We start from the raw sequence: 18,467 nt of genomic DNA on the forward strand, positions 1-18,467 counted from the left end.
ATTTATCTACAACATTTTGAGTATTTATGAAAAATAAAACAACTGCTTTGGAATTGTAAGTTTCTAATATTACATTTGGTAAATGAGCATAATATCTGGAATTGATTACTGATCCAAAGGACAACAACATTTTATATTTACAAAATGTGGTTTTAATAAGTCTGATAGACTAGAAATCTAAGCCTTAAAAAACTCAATGTTATGCATATGCTTAGCATTATAATAATCAGTTTCCACAATCATAAAACGAGATTATTAGCATTCACTATTTATGAGGATCATGTATACTCCAGGATCAAATAATAAAAAAAATACTTTATTGAATCAGATACATTTGAATGCACCAAATTGTAATAAAAAAAAATGCCTCTGGCAGTAGTTGTAGTGAGAGGATAAATTAGTGGGTAAAGCCAAAAAACATTGCATATTTTGTTGATATTAAACTTCATTGCTTTTGGTGCATTCATTTGTAAGTTAACAATTTCTAATCTATTTAAATTTTCACACTTCATATCAAATTGAGTATTTGTCTAATATTAATAATTTACTGAAGTAGAAGACCAAAGATACAGTTACCACTCAATTGACTAATACAAATGTTATTGTTAGGACTCATGACAATTTTTTACATTAAAAAGAAGTAATACAGACTGTTTACACTCTAAAAATATGTACACATTTCTCACACAGAGCTGACAGTCTCAAAAAATATTTAAATCATTACATGGTGAGCTCACATGCGTGAGCCTTTTTGTTGAAGCACCTTGGCACGGTCTGTAGGTTCTATGTCATTGCTGTTGAGGGAACTGCCACATTCTCGGCTAACAACACAAAGGAACTCTGCATGTTCATCATTCCCATAATTATATTGAGAGCCAATATTGATGAGCTGCTCAAATTTCCAGCCATCTGACATAGTAGACACCATTTGCGTCAACTCTTCTTCATGAAACTGTAGCACTCTGTACACATGCTTCTTGGAATCTTTCAAGGGCCTCCTTTCTCTTAAACATATTCTTTCCTTAACTAATCTTATAAGTTCAGTAATATTATAAAACTCTGCTTCTTCCAACACACCCTCTTCGGCGATGTCATTGTTAATAACCAGTTTACCGTGACGAAGATAATTGAGAACTGGTGAAAAATACGTGGGATCTCTGTCTATTAAATAAGCGCCAGTTTCGTCCTGGAAGTAAACGAACATTGTTGATGACACAAATAAAGTTGAGACTCATTTACATACAAAAAGACAATAGGAAATTCTACAAACCCTGTCTGAAATCAAATCGCTGTCCTCTTGAACTAATCGATACAAAAATGAATTAGGGTCTCTAGATAACGTTGTTTTTGTAGTCAGGAAATATGTTCCGCCAACATTGAGTTTAACCCACTGTTTACTGCTCCGCCTTTCATTGTTAAATTTCTGTATATTTTCGTCCAAAAAATCACCGTCACCAACTCGATCCGCCATGGCGTACCATAAACAAAACAAACAACTTTTTGTTCGTTTCATTCATTTTTGACGGTGCCAGGCATACGGTCAATTTGGACATCATGCATGGGCAATAGTTCGATGCACATCTACAACCTTCTTAATTATATAAAATCAATGGACTGTGATTAACATGAAATCACTCAATAACTATCTCAAAATATTTCAAGCTACAATTTTGAATCCCGACAACAATTTTTTTTGACAACTTTCTTTTTTCTACTCTTCTCTAGTCTGTACCTTGTTTGTGGTTTCGTTTCATCCACTGTTGTTTGTGTCATTTACGATCTAATATTTATTGAGGTTTTGCAAGTTTTTCATGCGCTACACATACTTCTTAGGTGCTAAGTTTTCTGTAAATTTAGTTAGTAAATGTACGATAATAATATCATGCGCAATTGAATTTATAGAAGTGTCACAATGAGTAGCAATTTGGACAATGATAGATCGCTCACAAATAAAATGCATCCAATAGATTTAGCGCCCCAAAAGATCACTATCGTTAAAAGTGTTACGAATTCAGAGATGAAAATGGCTCATTTAATTCCGGGTCAAGCTAAAACAACAGGTTCAAGTCAAATAATAGCCCATGCAAGCCCGGGAACTGGCTTGATGCGTCCTGGACTTGCACAAATAATTTCTTCAAATGTTGCGTCCCAGGTAAGGTTTTACACAATCCTAATTAATTGTTTTATGTTAATCATAAACCGATTATTTAATGCATTGACATAGCATGAATGACTGTTACTCATAACACATTGAACTTATTAAAACTTGTACAATATGTTTGGCCAGTGGTAATTGCTTATTTCTAACACAATCCTTGTCATATTTCAGCCTCAAATGATAATAAGTGGATCACCAATCTTGCAGGGTGCTCAGATTGTTAGCCAGGGCTCACAGCTCATAAATCAGAACACACAAATCATGTCCCAGTCACAATTGATTTCTCCTAGTGGGCCTATCATAAGTCCTGGCACACAGATCATAAGTCAGGGAACCCAGTTGTCTGCGCAAGTGTCCAGTTCGAATAATGCAGGTTCAACAAATGTTCAGGCCAATGTGACCTCTACAGTGAGTGGGACTCAAGTGTTGAATGTTGGAGGGCAGCTGGTCAGTGGTTCTGGCAACCTAGTGGTGAACTCATCTGTGCGTACTCTGCCACCTACAGTGAGGGTGCTACCTCCATTGCCACACCATAATAATAGGCCAGGTAATACAATTGTGATATGAAATTAATTTATATAAATAAGTATTCATTTTTCTGAAAACAACCATTCCTTGATTTTAACAAGTCAATTTTTTATTTATACCTATATTTCTAAAATAAAAAATTAATAAACTGTTCTATAAATTTCCTGCATTTATCCATATTTCTTTTAACAAACTTTGTATAAAATCATTTGCAGCTGTTTTATCAAGTGTGAATGTGAGCAGCACAAGTGGTGTGCTGGTGAGCAAGAGTGTGGGAGTTGGAGTCACAAGTCATGTGAGCCATGTGCCTCGAGGCCTCGCAGCTGGTGCCTCACTTGCCGTTCGCCCTGTCACCCCTGCATCCAATTCTCAGGCAGCTTCAGGTAATAACATTAATCTTATTAGAAAAAAACAAATCCATAAAAGTATGGTATGGAGTTTCGCCAATTCCTTTTATACTCCATTTGAGTAGGCACTAAATTAGACCTAAACAATGTTGGTATAACTTTTTATTTAAAAACTCTGTTTTAAAAATGAATTTCAATATTATGAAAACAATTATTTGATCATTCATTTATTTGCTTAATATGTATGTATGTAAAAAGTTCTACCAAGATTGTTTATCATGGTAAAGTGCCTACTCCAATAATATGTATTCATGTATATATGACACTTCTATAACATTCAATAAGACTCTTCCTTCATTCAACTGTTTTGTTAACATCACAATGTACTGCAACATCTAATGACCTACCCACTAGGTGGTGCCTGGTCGGGGGCGTCTCGCGGGCCGCGCAGTACGTTAGTTTACGGTCAGAGAGGAGCCCGAGCGCCCGCGCCTACGTCATCACCCGCACAGCCCACCCAGCCAATACACTCCACTGTTGTTACCTTGCCCACTACATCTGTGCTCACTTGTAAGTAGCTTTGCTAAACATTACCTTAACACTGTATAAAATATAGTCTACAATACTTTGGCTCAAGTTCACTGACCACATAAATATCAGTTTCCTTAAAATAACTGTTTACAAGTTTCAAAGTCAACAGTTGTTCTAAGAAGAAATCTGTGTATGTTGTATGTGAACTTTGGACTTAGTTCCTTACCTGAGAGAGAGAGTTATAAGTAGCCAATCCCACTTACACCCGGAACTAAATTTCATCTCATTCCTCTCATAATTGTCCTAAGTCCCTGCCAAAAATGTTACTAACTATTTTCACTGGGAATACATAAACTGTAACATTGAGAATATGTAACAATACGATTATTATTTGTAGCGAGTGGTGTAATATCAGGAGCTGGGCGAGCTATACCGCCTCGTGCACCGACACCAACGCCTGTCGCCACCGCGCCGCGACCATTACCTCTGTTGCAAAGGAATTATCAACCTGCTAAGGTATGAAAACTTATAATCTTGCTACAAGCGTTTTTTTCGTTCTTTTTATTTCATTAATTTATTTACCATCTTCCAAGTCTTTATATATATCCTGAATAGCAGTGTTTTACAGACTTACTGGTTTCTGACTACCCGTAACTACTGCCAAGGATATTCAATGACAGCCGGGACCTACAGTTTAACGTGCCATCCGAAACACAGTCATTCATTGGTGTCCAAGATATACTTAAAGAGTACATACAAACTTAGAAAAGTTGCATTGGTACTTGCCCCACCCGGAATCGAACCCACGCACTCATACTCGAGAGGTTGATTCTTCACCTACTAGAGTCTACTCTAGACCAACACGACTTATTTACATTCATTCCTTAATTCTTGCAACCATGATTGTTCAGGTGGTCGGCGTAGCTAGCGTAGGCGTCCGCGGCGTAGTGGGCAACAGCGCGCCGACGCAGCTGTACTACGAGGTGCCACGCGGCTCGCACGCGTCGCTGGCGGCGCCGCCGCCCGCGCACCCCGCGCATGCGCCTCATCAACCCGTGCCCCGTGCACTCGCGCCGTATCTGCACCAGCCCGCGCAGTCGCAGACACAGGGTTTGTACCATACACAAGTTATTACGGTTCTCGTGCATCGGCCGTTCCCAATATTCTATCTATCTGTTGTTTTTCTTACTAAAGATAGCAATTTGACATTACTTGTATGTCAAAATTCTAAAAAAATAATTCTAAACGGCCGTTACTCAAATTCGTTCCAAAACTAAAGTAAACGCGTGTGTCCATACCCCATAAGATATTCCCCCGCATCGCGAACCACTGATATCAAGAATTGGTTTGAACAAATTAATAATCTTATTTCATTTACAGTAACAGTTGTGAATGCAGTGTCGGCATCGCCTGAGTCCCGCGTGCCTGTATCCTCCGTCCCCACTCAAGCGGTGTTGCCGAGACCATCCATACTTAGGAAAAGGGATCTTGATGGGTAAGACTTCATTTACAATGTATTTCAAGAACGCAAATATTTGCACTGTTTAAAATAAAGAAGATATTGCTGTTATATGTGAAACCCAAGAAACATCCTATTTGTATCCGTAAAAAAATCACGCTTTTACCTCACAAGGATGAACTATATGTTCTGTGGATCAATCACTCATTTCTTTCTTCAGACATGCAAACTCCTCTAGATATAATGTAAATGAAGGAATATTATATTACAGTCCTTTGCCCAGCAGTAGATCGACACAGGCTAACAAAAACTCTTTTGTTTCTCTTAGTTCGCCAAGCAAGTCAGTCGGCTACGGTCGTTCGGGATGGGAGGACGTGCCAGTAGGCGCGGGCGGGCCGGCGTCAGGTTCCACCACCATCAGCGCATCGTCGTCGCCAGCGCCCGACACCGAGCCCGACCCGCCGCGGCCTGACCCCGACCTCAGTCCGCGCAAGAAGCCCCGGAAACAAATGTAAGTATAATAGCAGGAGAGTACCAACATAAAAAGTAGAAATAACTTTGTTGTCACCACCCAATGTGGTCCTCAATCTGTTTATATTATACTTTGTAATATAGTAGTACCTTTTGTACATGAAGTACGATTTTATTCACAAATATGTATAAAATTATCAATTTCTATGTTATAGATTAAGCAACGAAGTCAGACAGTGTGACTATCAAGGTGAAGAACCCCCGCCCACTCCACCACCCGTCACGTTTAACCCTCCCCCAAAACGTGAGTATTAGTACTTAGTTTCACACAACCTTACTATGTACAACGAGTATATGCCAATTATGTATAAAACAACTGAAAACAAACTCACTAAATGACTGAAAATATTAATTGATATTTCTACTCTCCATCAATGGATGCATCTTGTGGTACAACTTGTGCCTTTTATTCGACAAAGATTTGAAAAACAACGTTTCCGATGCAGATATTGAAGATAAACCAAAGTGGAAGAAAAGAATAAAGAAGGCAGTTCCCGCGGCTGTTAAGGGTTAGATATTTATCGATCAGAAAATGCTGTCGACCGCAAGAGTTGACTAGGAAGAATAATATCACGTACCAAAAATATAGTGCAGATAAAAGAGCACAGGATATAGTCACAAAAAATAGTTTCTGGAACAACAAGAAAATACAACCTTATAAATGAAATTTTGGGAAATCAACAGTTCTATCTCGAACATTTTTATACATAAAAATTCAACCTTTCATAAAACCCTATCCTAATGGTTCAAAGACCGACTTTGACACTTATTTGAGGTTATAAAAACTAAAAACTATTCTACATCACACAGGTCCTCTCCTAAGTTCAAGTTACGTGTGCGGTTGGCGGAGCACAGCGCTACACTTCACGCGGCCGTCCGACGTGCGGCGAAGGGAGCCGCGGTCACGTGACATCGTCGCTATCGCCAGCCAGAAGCACGTGCTCACTAGCGCCGAAGGCTGGAAGGTGCACCATCTTACCGCTCAGATGGATGACTTGGTAATTTTGGTTGAGCTGTTAACCTTTTGAAGGTGTTTTATAAATAGCAGTAGCTTTAAGGTTGAAGTTTAGAATGGATCTTTGAAAGTTCTTTCAAGTCAAATGTTTCACTTAAAACTTTTTAATGTAATAATATTTAGATAAAACGTTGGTTTGAAATAACTTTCAGAGACATCAAAAATCACTTTGAGATATATTTTTATCGCGAGTGATAAGATCACATCTGATATTAACTTATGTTAATATTACAAGAGATCTGAGTTTCCCATCCTCCCATTAACAAGTGAACAAAGTATCTTCAACTACATAATAATCTCATATTCTTATTACATGTTTTATGTTCTCTAGATGTCTTTAGAGTCGGACGTCGGCGAACAGTTGGCAGGGCTCCTGCGTGCATTAGAAACTGCGTCAGGACGCGCTCTGTCCGCCCTGCAGCCACATTCACACACGCTACTCGAGTTATTAAAGGTATGTAAAAATATTACTACACTGTCACCACATTTATGGATCGCAATTATGTGATACCTTAATGTGAAATCTTTACTCTAATAACAGGATTTTGCTTATTAACAAGTTAGCTTTCACCATATATTGCTTAGGGAAATATTTCAATACTAAACTCATTATTATTTCAGGGTAACATACAAAGGAGTAAAATCGTATGTGAAGGCATCCAAGAAGCCCGCGAGGACATACTACGAGTGTTTACGCACAGGAACTTTGTGTCCGACATTTTGACTCGGCAAGCGGATAAGAGATGCTTCAGGAAGCACCGGTCGCAATCATAGCCGGCTGTAGAATCTCACACACGGAAAATAGTCAGTATTTTCTTGTGATTGTATAAGTCTCACACGAACTTTCGCCTTACTCAAAATCACTATTATATCTTCCTAGATATAAAGATAGCATAATAATCGCGGGTAAATTATGGAAAGATCACTATGAAATAGAAGATTTAGTGAGGTTGAGTGAGGCTGCAAGTGCAATATTATGACTTGTACTGGAGTATTTAATAAAAGTGATTCTTGATAAAATATATGAGGTTCTAAACTGTAAATAGATTTAAGTTTATATTAAGCAATGAAAAATATTTAAGTTGAGAAAAGAATGCCTTGAATGAGTTGTGTTGTTTTGGGGACTTAATTTTGAAAAATACATGATTTATAATTATATAATAATATGTTTTGTTTATTTGATCCATATTTTTGCGGTTTATGTTTTTGGTCTTTTAAGATGTGAAATCACACAGTCACGATAACTTGCATATCGAAAGTAAAATTCATAACCACAATTATTGTGGTGGTGTGCAATATGCGTTTAATACGCACATTTTTGACCAAAACCGAACTCGATCGAAATACCGTTTGCTTGCGATAGCGAAATGATAAAATAGGTTAAATTTTATTGAGGTCTTTATCTTTTTATCCTTGCCTTGGTCCAAACACCAACTTGAAGTGGAGGGCCGTTCATTGATCAACGAAATTCAGAAGTATTATTTGATTGCATCCACGACCTCAAATAGATGCTGATGCGGTATTCTATTAATGGTATAGCATAACCCGAACTTTAATATATTATCTTGATAATATTCATTCACTTTGAATCCTTCAATGCCATTCAATGCAGAACACTCGCTCAGGAATTGCAAATTTTAATGTAATCTGTGCCTGCAGTTGTCAATGTCAAATTACCTCATTCTCATTCATTCACAGTGATGCCAGATGAGGGGGGATTCCCCCCAAATTTGGGGGTATTTTCTGCCCACGTGGGAATTTTCGGGGGGAGAAATCCTTTGGGGGGATCAGCGGGGGGATTAAAAATTGGCTTGGAGGGAGTTGGAGGATTTTTTGAAAAAGTTTTATGACTGAACTCGACCAAATACTCACTACTTAATTTGAACGCACCATAGAACCACACACACTACCACAATAATGCTGCGTGCGGAGAAACAACGATGAACGATGATAGAGAACTTACGGACATGTAAGCAAATTGGCACAGAAATTTTGTCGTTGCCTTTTTCTAACGCGGTTGTGGAAAGAGCTTTCTCGCAAGTTGCGATTTTTACCCACGACGGAACGGAGCTGCGTTTAGGGTGAGAGATGTGCGTTTGTGTGTTTGTGTGTGCGTTTGTGCAAAGTAATGTTCCCACATATCTTCTAAACTAATGATCTGATTTTGATGCGGTTTTCAATAAAGGGTTTGTGTTCGATCAGTTCATGTTCTTAGACAGGTGTCATGGCTGTAACTCACTAGGGGGCGCCACAATATTAGTCCAAACAGCAAAGTAATGTTCCCACGTACCTTCTAAACTAATGATCCGATTTTGATGCGGTTTTCAATATCGTTTTTGTGTTCAATGAGTTCATGTTCTTAGATAGGTGTCATGGCTGTAACTCACTAGGGGGCGCCACAATATTAGTGCAAAAGAGCAAAGTAATGTTCCCACCTACCTTCTAAACTAATGATCCGATTTTGATGCGGTTTTCAATAACGGTTTTGTGTTCGATGAGTTCATGTTCTTAGATAGGTGTCATGGCTATTACTCACTAGGGGGCGCCACAATATTAGTGCAAAAGAGCAAAGTAATGTTCCCACCTACCTTCTAAACTAATGATCCGATTTTGATGCGGTTTTCAATAACGGTTTTGTGTTCGATGAGTTCATGTTCTTAGATAGGTGTCATGGCTATTACTCACTAGGGGGCGCCACAATATTAGTGCCAAATAATGTTGCAATATAATCAAAACGTCCGATTACAATTCTGTTTTCATCAGCAATGTGTACGTGCATAATGCATGTTCCCAAATAATAAAAATTACGCCTGTAACTCACTAGAGGGCGCTACAATATCGGTGCAAAATAATATTGCAATAACGTTATTATATAGACTATAATTCGTATATGCTCTCTAAAAAGTCTGAAATAAAATTAAGCAAAATTAAAAATTTTGAAAAAACCCCCGACGGTAAAAATCTTATTGAAAAAAGTCTGAAATAAAATTAAGCAAAATTGAAAATTTTGAAAAAACCCCCGACGGTAAAAATCTTATTGAAAAATAATAAAATAACTCAAAACCCCCGACTTAACCCCATTATATAGGAATAACCGTCGGGGGCTGCCTTTTCTATATGAAATTTCAACAATTAATTGAGTGTATTTTATGTCATCGTTAAACATCTACAATTCTTTAATAATTGTATTCGCGACACTAGAAATCCTTTACCTGGGTTAATGGTAGCCCCCGACGGATATTCCTATATAATTGGGTTAAGTCGGGGGTTTTGAGTTATTTTATTATTTTTCAATAAGATTTTTACCGTCGGGGGTTTTTTCAAAATTTTTAATTTTGTTAAAGACAAACTGAGAAACAGATTAGCTATCAACACGGCCGAATCTATTTTGAGGGTAAGATATTCTTGCCGGGGCTGCGGGTTGTTCGAAAGAGATACCGCGGCCCTGGTACATAAAAGGCCTATGACGGAACACGACGGTTTTTAGTCAGTAAGAGTCTGACACTCCCTCACCGCTGCTAACCCACAGCGGGAGGGGTCATTTGATGATTTTTGACGTCGGAAAAAAAAAAAAGGGTAAGATATTCAATGCCGGAAGGATGTGTTAATTTTAATGTAACTTCAAAGCTGCTCAAGAGATTTAACTCGGAGAAAATGTATGGAACTGCAGCCGACGACGCAAGTGAGGACGCTAAATCAGTCATGGAAGCAATTGCTAAATTAATATAAATGATTGTATTTAAATTTTTTTTTTTTTTTATTACTGGGGGTTTTTTCTCAAAACACTAGCATTTTGGGGGGATTTTGGGTGAGATTTGGGGAGAATGCTAGATCATCATCTAGCAACACTGTTCATTCAGTCAGTCACCCAATGAATAAAAATATAATTATAACCTAACTTTACTGAAATATTTTCTAATTTGCTTTCGTAAAAATTACATTCAAAAACATAGTGGTAATTCAATAGTTGTAGATTTTCCAATAAAATAAACTAAAATGGCAAGTAGCCGATTGGAAAGAATTGGAACTATTTTCACACGGTAAGGACGAATACTTTATTTCCCATTTCAAATTAAATAAAGTTGTCTGAATGTCTTTGATTTTATTTAAATTTGGAATTGAAATTGAAATATGATTTTCACGCGGGAAAATTTAGCGGGAAATTGTTTTCGTCGGTTCGCGGCTACTTACAGTTGAGTTGGTTGTGTTAATTCCATTTATTGTTTTTACCAAATATGACTTCTAAAAAAGCAAGTAAAGCCAAGTTTTTGTCGGAAGATCTAAATGATTTGCTCAATGAATCCCAGTTTTTAAAAGATTCGCCAACTAAGAAAAAGGTACCAAAGCGGCAGAGAACTGAAATTTCTGAGGAAGAGGGAATAGCCAAATTGATTGGGCAATATCAAACTAATTCCAAGAAAAAGAAATTGGAGGTTAACGTTGAAGCCTGTAAAGAATCGCGGCAGAAAATACTGAATGTTATGAGCAATCAACTAGAAACAAGGTAAATATGATATCTTATTTTAAATTAGCAAGGCACAAATTTTATGCCTTCATACCTTCATGAATCTAATCTCTCTTTGACTGTTTACAGAAAAGAAAAGTGTGATAATCTGCTCAAAAATCTGTCCGAAGTTATGACACAATTGGAAGCAGACAGTAATGCAATGAAAGACAATGAGAAAAAGTTGGAACATTTAACGGCCGCTGTTGTTAAATGCATGCAACAAGCTTCCACAGCTCATAAACAAAAACTGAAAGCTTTGAAAGACATTTATGCTTCATTCAAAAAACAGTAATACAATATATCTTTATTGTAACTACATATACCCTGATATAAAGCAAATTAAAAATTTGTTCATGGCACTTATTGCAATTAAAGCTTCTAATAAACATTTACACTTTCAGATGTGAAGAAATGGAATTTGATCATAAAACCGAAACAGATAAATTAGCAGAAGAATTAGAGGATGATATTAGAAAACTTCAACAGAAGTTAATATCTGAGACTAAAAGAAGCGGCTGGGAGAATTTACGTAGAACAATATTTCATGCTATGCAAAATGATTTCTAATTGTTTTTGATTTTTTTGATTTCACTAGTACAACTATTTTGTTCAATAAAAATTTAAAATTTTAATACATTTTTGTTTCATTTAACTAATTATCTTGTTAGGAAGGTTGAATTTTCCCTATGTTATTATTGACTTGGTTGATGCCTGCATGTTGCTGTGTTACTATGAAAAATACTTATAAATATTATTGTTTATATCTTACAGAGTGGAGGGATTACTGACAAAAGGGGCAATGAGACCTGATGATAGACCACTGTGGTTTGATGTGTATAGAGCGTTTCCACCCCTTACAGAACCAAAATTCGCCAAGCCTAAGCCTGAAATTAAACCTATCAGACAAATTCTGTACTCTGAGGATGCTGTCAGAGCGTAAGTTTATGTTTATGACGCCTAAGTTAATAGTTATTTTAAACTTTTTCTTTTGTATATTTGTAAAAGATAAATAAGTCATGAAAGGAAGAAATAAATGAAAGATGACAACAGTGTTTAGTTATTTTAAATAAAATAAACTAATATCATAATGTCCAATTTACAGGAAGTTCCACTCAAAAGGCCATGGCTTAGGAGCAGTAAACATGATAAGTCAAACAGAAACCCAAACCAAGAAACTCATTCAACAGTATGAAAAGCTCAAATCTGAAGGCGTGCCAGAAAACGAACTTATCGAGAAATCTGCGGCAGTAGTCGGCAGTGAAAGACAACTAGAAGCAACAAAAGCCAAAGTTAATATCCAATCTCCTAATTCAGTTACAGCTCAGGTTTTGGCTGATGCTGACCTCAAGAATATTTTCTCTGAAAAGAAAATAGAATAAATAAAATTATCTACCTAGAATATACTTAGATATCTGTTATTAGTTATTAGATTAGTTAATAAAGATTTTTTGTTAATTAATATCCTTTTGTTTTAATTTTATTGGACTAAAATTATTAGCCTCGCGTAACTCACATCCTCGCACCCGCTTAAAGAGGCTTTGCAAGAAGCGAGTTTCAGTAGTTCACGCAATCGATCTACCATAGGTGCCTTTTTATGATGCAAGTTCCATCTAAAAAAAACCTCACTGAAGTGGACACTAAAGCGTTTTCATTACAAGAGTAGTCCACGCTTTGCCATTGTTGTTCCCCTATAAACGATCTCTATAAAAAATCAAATCAATCGGTTCAGCTTTTTACTGAAAAACCAAATAACCTTTAATAGGTACCTTCGTAGCTTTTTATGTGAAAAATATACCTACTGAGGAGCAAAGAGTGATTGATCTGCGCCGCGCCTGATTCTGCACCCTGAATTGGCACGCGTGGCGCTCCCAATTACCCGTTGCCTGCTTGGTGCCTCCCTTTGCCTTCGCCCGTTATCTATTTCCCTTCATCATTCGGGTTCGACAAATTAATAAGCGCAGACATTTCAATTAACCAGATCAAAGATGCTAAGTGTCGGTTAGCTTCCTAAGCCTGCCAACCGAACTACCTTATCTACTTATTATCCGTCGTCGCATTCTTACTGGTAGCAATTTTAGGAAATAGTGATGAACATCCGTTTTGACTCACGCTTTCAGCAGGTACCTATTCAAGCGTTTTCAGCACAAGATTGTTTGTGTGTGTATGTACCTCGCATTACTAATCAGAATCGCACTATCTTATCTAAGCCTGATAAGAACCTGCGCCGAGAACACACCTATGTTCCAATGTTTTAGTGTGTCATCAGCAACGCTTTATTGCGAGTTGTTTAATTTACAGTTAGTGTCCTAATTACAGGATAAATCGTTAAAATGGCACAAAAAAGGTCCCTGTGGTTTTATTTTGCCGTTATCCTGGGTGAGTACAGTGTTTTTCTTCAAATAATGACCACACAATAATAAAAACGACAATAGGTAGGTATAGCTACTTCTTTGTTATCACTAGTTGTGCAAATCTATGTTTGCCCTAAAGGTTTTTCCTGTACCTTAGTTGAAGTTTACATGTGTATTTAATAGAGGTCCTTACATATTTATTTATTTAATCCTGTTATCAATCGCAAGTACCTTCAGGGCTTTACGTTAGGACAAAGATTAAGAGTAGGTGCCTAACCATTTAAAATCACTAGTTGTGACAATGTGTTAATTGTCACAATGAATTCGCAGACAGTTTTTTATATGCATAAGTAGGTAAACATTATTCTTGCTAATGGTTTGGAGATACACGTGGGCCTAGTCGTTAATTTCCCGGGACTTTTTTCACACAAATGGACTGAATGGATGAAATTCGAATACATACGTGGGTAGGTCGATTATTTTCAAGACTGAAGAGTTCCTGAGATTAGCGGTTTACATCATAAACTCGTTTACAGTAGAATCACGGATAACTGCAACTTAATCTTATTATGAACATGATTCCGTCTCAAATGAACTAATTCCTGGACCCAGCCTATCTGTTAATCGAGTTTCATCAAAATGAATTCAATAGCAATTTATCCAAATGTGACATGATTGACCTATACACAGCTCGTCTTGTGAATGATGTCTCACGCATGTTTGTTTTTTTTTCAGTTATTTTGAGCACACTGACTCAAGAAACCGAAGCCAGGCGAAAAATTCTCCGAGGAAGGCGTGTTATGACGCGTACTTACTATCGTAAGTTGTTGTAGTTGTTTTCTTGGCTTCAGAATTTTCAGTCTACAAATAACGTTTTTCGTTATTAGCGAAGTTGTAACAAGATAAATTTAATATTAATTCGATTTTTTCATAATTTCAGGTGGTAATGCTGTTCCTGCTTGGGCAATCAGTCTGATGGCTGGTATCGGCATGCTGCTCATTGGCGGAGTATTGTACGTGGTTATGAGGAAAATTGTTCTTTCTTCAGAGACTGGATCTTTGAACACGTACCAACCAGCTATGCAGCAGGATGTTTGAGCTGCATACTAAATCTAGTTTATATTTTTTTTAATGTTAAGTTCCGAACTTCGAGCCATGAAAAGTCGAAACGAACGATATAATTCTTTGTTTTTAATTTTATGAAACTAATATCTAAGACAAAGACTAGATTTCAAGTACCTCTACTCTCTCTACAGTTGCACAGCAAATTCATTTTCAGCAAATGGTGTAAGAAATTGTTCTGTTCTTGTCATAGCTAATGACTAGAATAGACGTTTTGAAGATATCCATGTATTCCACCTAATTTAGTTTTATTGTTATTTTATAATTATATTATTTGCAGACGATTTGTTCTGATGTCATGATTTAGATGTGTTTTTTTTTTTAATAATAAAAACTTATAAGATATTATTATAATTTATTTGTATCTTTTAATTATACAATCGAGTTCAATGATTATATGAAGTTCATATTCATCTTAATGATAGTTCATAGTCATTTTTGAGATTGTATTTTATTAGACAAGGGAATTACTTGACAAGTTAAAGTTAAAAATTAAAATTCTCTGCGATGATATTTGTCAGGGTCAAAGTATGAAGTGACGACAACACGGTTGCTGAATTTGCGACCGGTTAGGGTTTGCTGAGCCTTTTGACAATCAGCAATACTGTTAAATTCGACAAACACCTGGAAACAAACAGAAGGTAAGTTAATTCATTGAATGTTTCTATATAAACATTATATATATTTTTATATATGTAATTGATCATACTTTTCCACATCCAGGTACTTCAACTCCCTCTATAGGTCTTGGGATCTCTATACTGCGTACACAACCATACTTGTTGCATTCCTCTCTGTAAATAAAAGATGCAGCATTAGTGGAATCTAAGTATTGCAGTCTCTATCAATACATATGTAATTTCTGGACTGTCATTTTGATCTTCTAACCCATATTCTGAGCAAAATATGAATGACGACAATATAATGAGGCTATATAAACTTTAGTTGATTAATTGATTTAAGTTGATTGAAGAAGACGTTTAGATATAAATTAGACGAACTTAATATCTTCGAGAATGTCTTCATATTCCTCTTCGTCGCGGAGCTCGTCTGGTGTGACCATGTTGAGGAGACACAGCACTTCCGTGGGCGGCCCGGCTCCCGCCAACGTCAAGCCTGCCACTTGCAGCTGCACTGGCGCCGCACCCGTCATTGCTATGAAATTATTAAATATTAAATTCATTATTTACCTAGTATTTAAAATTGACACTTTTGTATGATTTGTATTTTATTTTTTATTTAATTTTTTTATTCGTAAATATTTCATACCTAAGGTAGAATTCTTTGCTCCAATGCTGGCCCGTTGAACAATGAGCTTCTTGTCACCCAGCTGCATTCCATTTAGACCTGCAATAGCCTGACAAAATATGTAATAAAGGTTAGTAATGAAATTTTATGAAGGATATTTAGAATGAGTGTGTTGTTATATCACATACCTGATCAGTCATTGAGATATCAACATATTCAGCAAATGCATAGCCTTTGCTCAGTCCAGTTGATGAGTCCTTCACCAAATTGAAAGCTCGAAGTTGTCCAAATGACATCAGCAGTTCTTTTACCTGTTTCACACAAAGTTCAATTAGAAAGCGAGTTGTTTGAACAAAGTTTTCTTTACACTGAATAGATATTTAGGTACATGATTGGTCTATTATGCATTTGTACATTCATTACACACAATTTTTTAGTGTTCCCGATACATTTGCTTAGCAGAAGGCAGCAAATATTTAAATGAATGTTATCTGACCTGTGTCTAGCCGCATGTTAGAATCAGATGTGAATGGAGGAGACTTGCCTTGAAGTGCCGACGTCTCATTCAAGTACAAGACGTATAGGTGAGAATGAGAGACAACAGTGACACGCGGGCCGCGAATGTGCCAAATCTAAGCTAGGGAGGGGCAGAAAGCAAACTATATCAGTGAGTTGTTTCAGAATATATCGAGCGTGAAGCGCACGCTCATCCCCGCTAGGGTACCTGAAAATACCTGAAACTGACCAAAACATAACGCGGCTCACTGCTGGCTCCACCGTAGCCCTGTCAACTGTTGAATCTCGCCCTGAAATGGCTGCGGCACCTAATACTATCTCCTAATGGGAACATCTACACTCATGTGTGCAATATACATGGTAGCTTGCTCGATATTATTGCTATGAATGACTTACGTAAGTTTGCTTTTAGTTTTCATTACACCAAAGTGATATTGAAATAATAAACATGCTTCATGTTTATAGACCTAAAGCGCTAAAAATGATTGGGTTCAAAAAAAATAAAGGAGAGATGGGTGGTGTTGATTTAGTACACTTGAGAAATCCTAAGAATCTGTGTGTAAGAATAAGAATACAAGAGGCAGACGCAGTATAGACCTGCAAAACATAATTTTGTATAATCAGTATGAATTTATGAATATATTGTGCTTTCATAGTTAATTTTTAACACTCAGGAATTTATGATGTCATGTAATATCTTTTAATGCATTGAGTGTAACATTAATCAAAAGGCTGATATATATAAACATAAGCAAAGCAAAAGCTAACTAGAATAAGTTGCTTCTACAGCTTTTGCAAAAAATTCTACTTAACGTTTACAAATATCAGCCTTTGCTCAAATATTATCATGAGGAAAAATATACATATTTTTCACAGTAATATAATATATGTGAAACATTGATTTGAAGGGCTAATCCAGGTTAGCAAGCATTATTCTACTGAATCAATGTGACACATAAATAAATATTTAACTCTAATTACAATATTGCAGCAACTTACTTGATCCTCATTAAGATAGTTGGGCAAACCCCCAATGAATATTTTGTGTGGAGAGTCTGGAACTACTGTGCTAATCACACCAGCTGAAAAAAATAATAAGTTACAATCTAAGTATTCTGAATACATCATTTAGAATATTTAATTATTTACTTTATAGGTATTACATATTTTCAAATATAATCAGATAGGTTGTTTTATGTTATTTTCACTTCGAAAACAATTCTCATTAATGGTGTAAGCAGATTTATAATTTATAATATTTTGTAAATAAAAAGTCTTACCTGGCACATTAATAGCTGGATTTTCAGTGCCAGGCATGGGCTGGTAGTCGTGCGGCCGTCGAATCTTCAAGCTCTGCCCTTTGAAGTTGATTCCATCAAAAGCCATGGCCTGTGTAGTCTCATCTATAGATCTAAATTCAAGGAATGCAAAGTTTTTGTCCAAATTGATTTGACAAGCCAACACAGGATTTCCTGCGGCTTGAGCCAAACCCGAAAGATGCATCTGTTGGTTGAAGAACTCCATTGTTTCCTCTTCTGTGACGCCGAAAGGTATGTTGCCGACATACAGACGTCGGGCTTGACGAGTGATAGTGGACCCTACGACGGGTACAGCTGCTTGCGGTGTGTCTGCGACGATGTTTGCTGGTATTTGTCCTGCCGCTTGCATGGCTTTGTACTGCAGCGGCGTGATATGCTCGAAGCCTGGCGGCGGGACATCCCAGTAAAGAGAAGGCTTGCGTCTGCGGGACCTTTTACTCTGAGACCTAGATCTACTTCTTCTCGCTGGCTTCTCACGACGTTCTCTAGAACGAGATCTAGAACGCCGCCTCTCCCTTGAACGAGACCTGCGTCGGCGGTCTGTGACCAAGGAAATACAATTAATATAGCAAAGAGAGCTTAAAAATAACGTAAGGAACATGGTCAAAATAACTTACCTTTATCTTCGCCCATATTTTCTGATTATTCCCTACTTTCAAAGCTTAATAATATCTGCAGAGTTTATTCAAGCCAAAGCAAAAATACGTCTTCGCAAAATGGCGTCGATCGGAATTGTTAAAAAAAAAACATGTGTATAAAAAATCAACCTTGGAACCTAAGTATTTCATCTCGTTATTTCCTTTACACAGTGCCTTTACATTTTTCACAAAAAGAA

The 18,467-nt window shown here is 36.9% G+C and overlaps 6 protein-coding genes across 8 annotated transcripts; 4 read left to right on the forward strand and 2 right to left on the reverse strand.

The window, feature by feature from the left end:
• Positions 1 to 46: 46 nt before the first annotated feature.
• On the reverse strand, positions 47 to 1,493 carry LOC110377077 (BTB/POZ domain-containing protein KCTD5). The gene is made up of 2 exons (XM_021335774.3): positions 1,271 to 1,493; positions 47 to 1,186 (listed from the first exon to the last, which is right to left on the reverse strand). The coding sequence occupies exons 1-2, from the start codon at positions 1,469 to 1,471 to the stop codon at positions 734 to 736; spliced, it is 654 nt and encodes a 217-aa protein (XP_021191449.1). The 5' UTR covers positions 1,472 to 1,493; the 3' UTR covers positions 47 to 733.
• Positions 1,494 to 1,700: 207 nt separating this feature from the next.
• LOC110377056 (uncharacterized) lies at positions 1,701 to 7,733 on the forward strand. 3 transcript variants are annotated; one of them, XM_064037953.1, is made up of 12 exons: positions 1,703 to 2,152; positions 2,330 to 2,705; positions 2,902 to 3,069; positions 3,448 to 3,603; positions 3,962 to 4,080; positions 4,476 to 4,674; positions 4,945 to 5,059; positions 5,352 to 5,534; positions 5,710 to 5,798; positions 6,365 to 6,552; positions 6,901 to 7,023; positions 7,191 to 7,733. In XM_064037953.1, the coding sequence occupies exons 1-12, from the start codon at positions 1,913 to 1,915 to the stop codon at positions 7,341 to 7,343; spliced, it is 2,109 nt and encodes a 702-aa protein (XP_063894023.1). In that variant the 5' UTR covers positions 1,703 to 1,912; the 3' UTR covers positions 7,344 to 7,733. The 3 variants fall into 3 exon arrangements, with proteins under 3 accessions (XP_063894025.1, XP_063894024.1, XP_063894023.1); XM_064037954.1 differs by lacking the exon at positions 3,448 to 3,603 and having other exon boundaries at positions 1,702 to 2,152; XM_064037955.1 differs by lacking the exons at positions 6,365 to 6,552; positions 6,901 to 7,023; positions 7,191 to 7,733 and adding an exon at positions 6,001 to 6,284 and having other exon boundaries at positions 1,701 to 2,152.
• A 2,691-nt stretch (positions 7,734 to 10,424) lies between these two features.
• Positions 10,425 to 12,535, forward strand: Mrps23 (mitochondrial ribosomal protein S23). Its single transcript, XM_021336447.3, has 3 exons — positions 10,425 to 10,609; positions 11,848 to 12,012; positions 12,179 to 12,535. Exons 1-3 carry the CDS (start codon positions 10,566 to 10,568, stop codon positions 12,453 to 12,455), a joined length of 486 nt encoding a protein of 161 aa, XP_021192122.3. The 5' UTR covers positions 10,425 to 10,565; the 3' UTR covers positions 12,456 to 12,535.
• Positions 10,618 to 11,804, forward strand: LOC126053451 (uncharacterized). The gene is made up of 3 exons (XM_021336442.3): positions 10,618 to 11,073; positions 11,164 to 11,364; positions 11,478 to 11,804. Exons 1-3 carry the CDS (start codon positions 10,805 to 10,807, stop codon positions 11,641 to 11,643), a joined length of 636 nt encoding a protein of 211 aa, XP_021192117.1. The 5' UTR covers positions 10,618 to 10,804; the 3' UTR covers positions 11,644 to 11,804.
• Positions 12,536 to 13,292: 757 nt separating the features above from the next.
• LOC110376355 (uncharacterized) lies at positions 13,293 to 14,907 on the forward strand. The gene is made up of 3 exons (XM_021334813.3): positions 13,293 to 13,452; positions 14,163 to 14,246; positions 14,368 to 14,907. Exons 1-3 carry the CDS (start codon positions 13,407 to 13,409, stop codon positions 14,523 to 14,525), a joined length of 288 nt encoding a protein of 95 aa, XP_021190488.1. The 5' UTR covers positions 13,293 to 13,406; the 3' UTR covers positions 14,526 to 14,907.
• On the reverse strand, positions 14,885 to 18,408 carry LOC110376347 (splicing factor U2AF 50 kDa subunit). Its single transcript, XM_021334800.3, has 8 exons — positions 18,250 to 18,408; positions 17,594 to 18,172; positions 17,313 to 17,395; positions 15,986 to 16,108; positions 15,819 to 15,906; positions 15,551 to 15,704; positions 15,259 to 15,343; positions 14,885 to 15,173 (listed from the first exon to the last, which is right to left on the reverse strand). Exons 1-8 carry the CDS (start codon positions 18,263 to 18,265, stop codon positions 15,042 to 15,044), a joined length of 1,260 nt encoding a protein of 419 aa, XP_021190475.1. The 5' UTR covers positions 18,266 to 18,408; the 3' UTR covers positions 14,885 to 15,041.
• Between the last annotated feature and the right edge of the window lie 59 nt (positions 18,409 to 18,467).

This window comes from Helicoverpa armigera, chromosome 2 (assembly GCF_030705265.1).
Source record: "Helicoverpa armigera isolate CAAS_96S chromosome 2, ASM3070526v1, whole genome shotgun sequence".
NCBI classification, from domain to species: Eukaryota; Metazoa; Arthropoda; class Insecta; order Lepidoptera; family Noctuidae; genus Helicoverpa; species Helicoverpa armigera.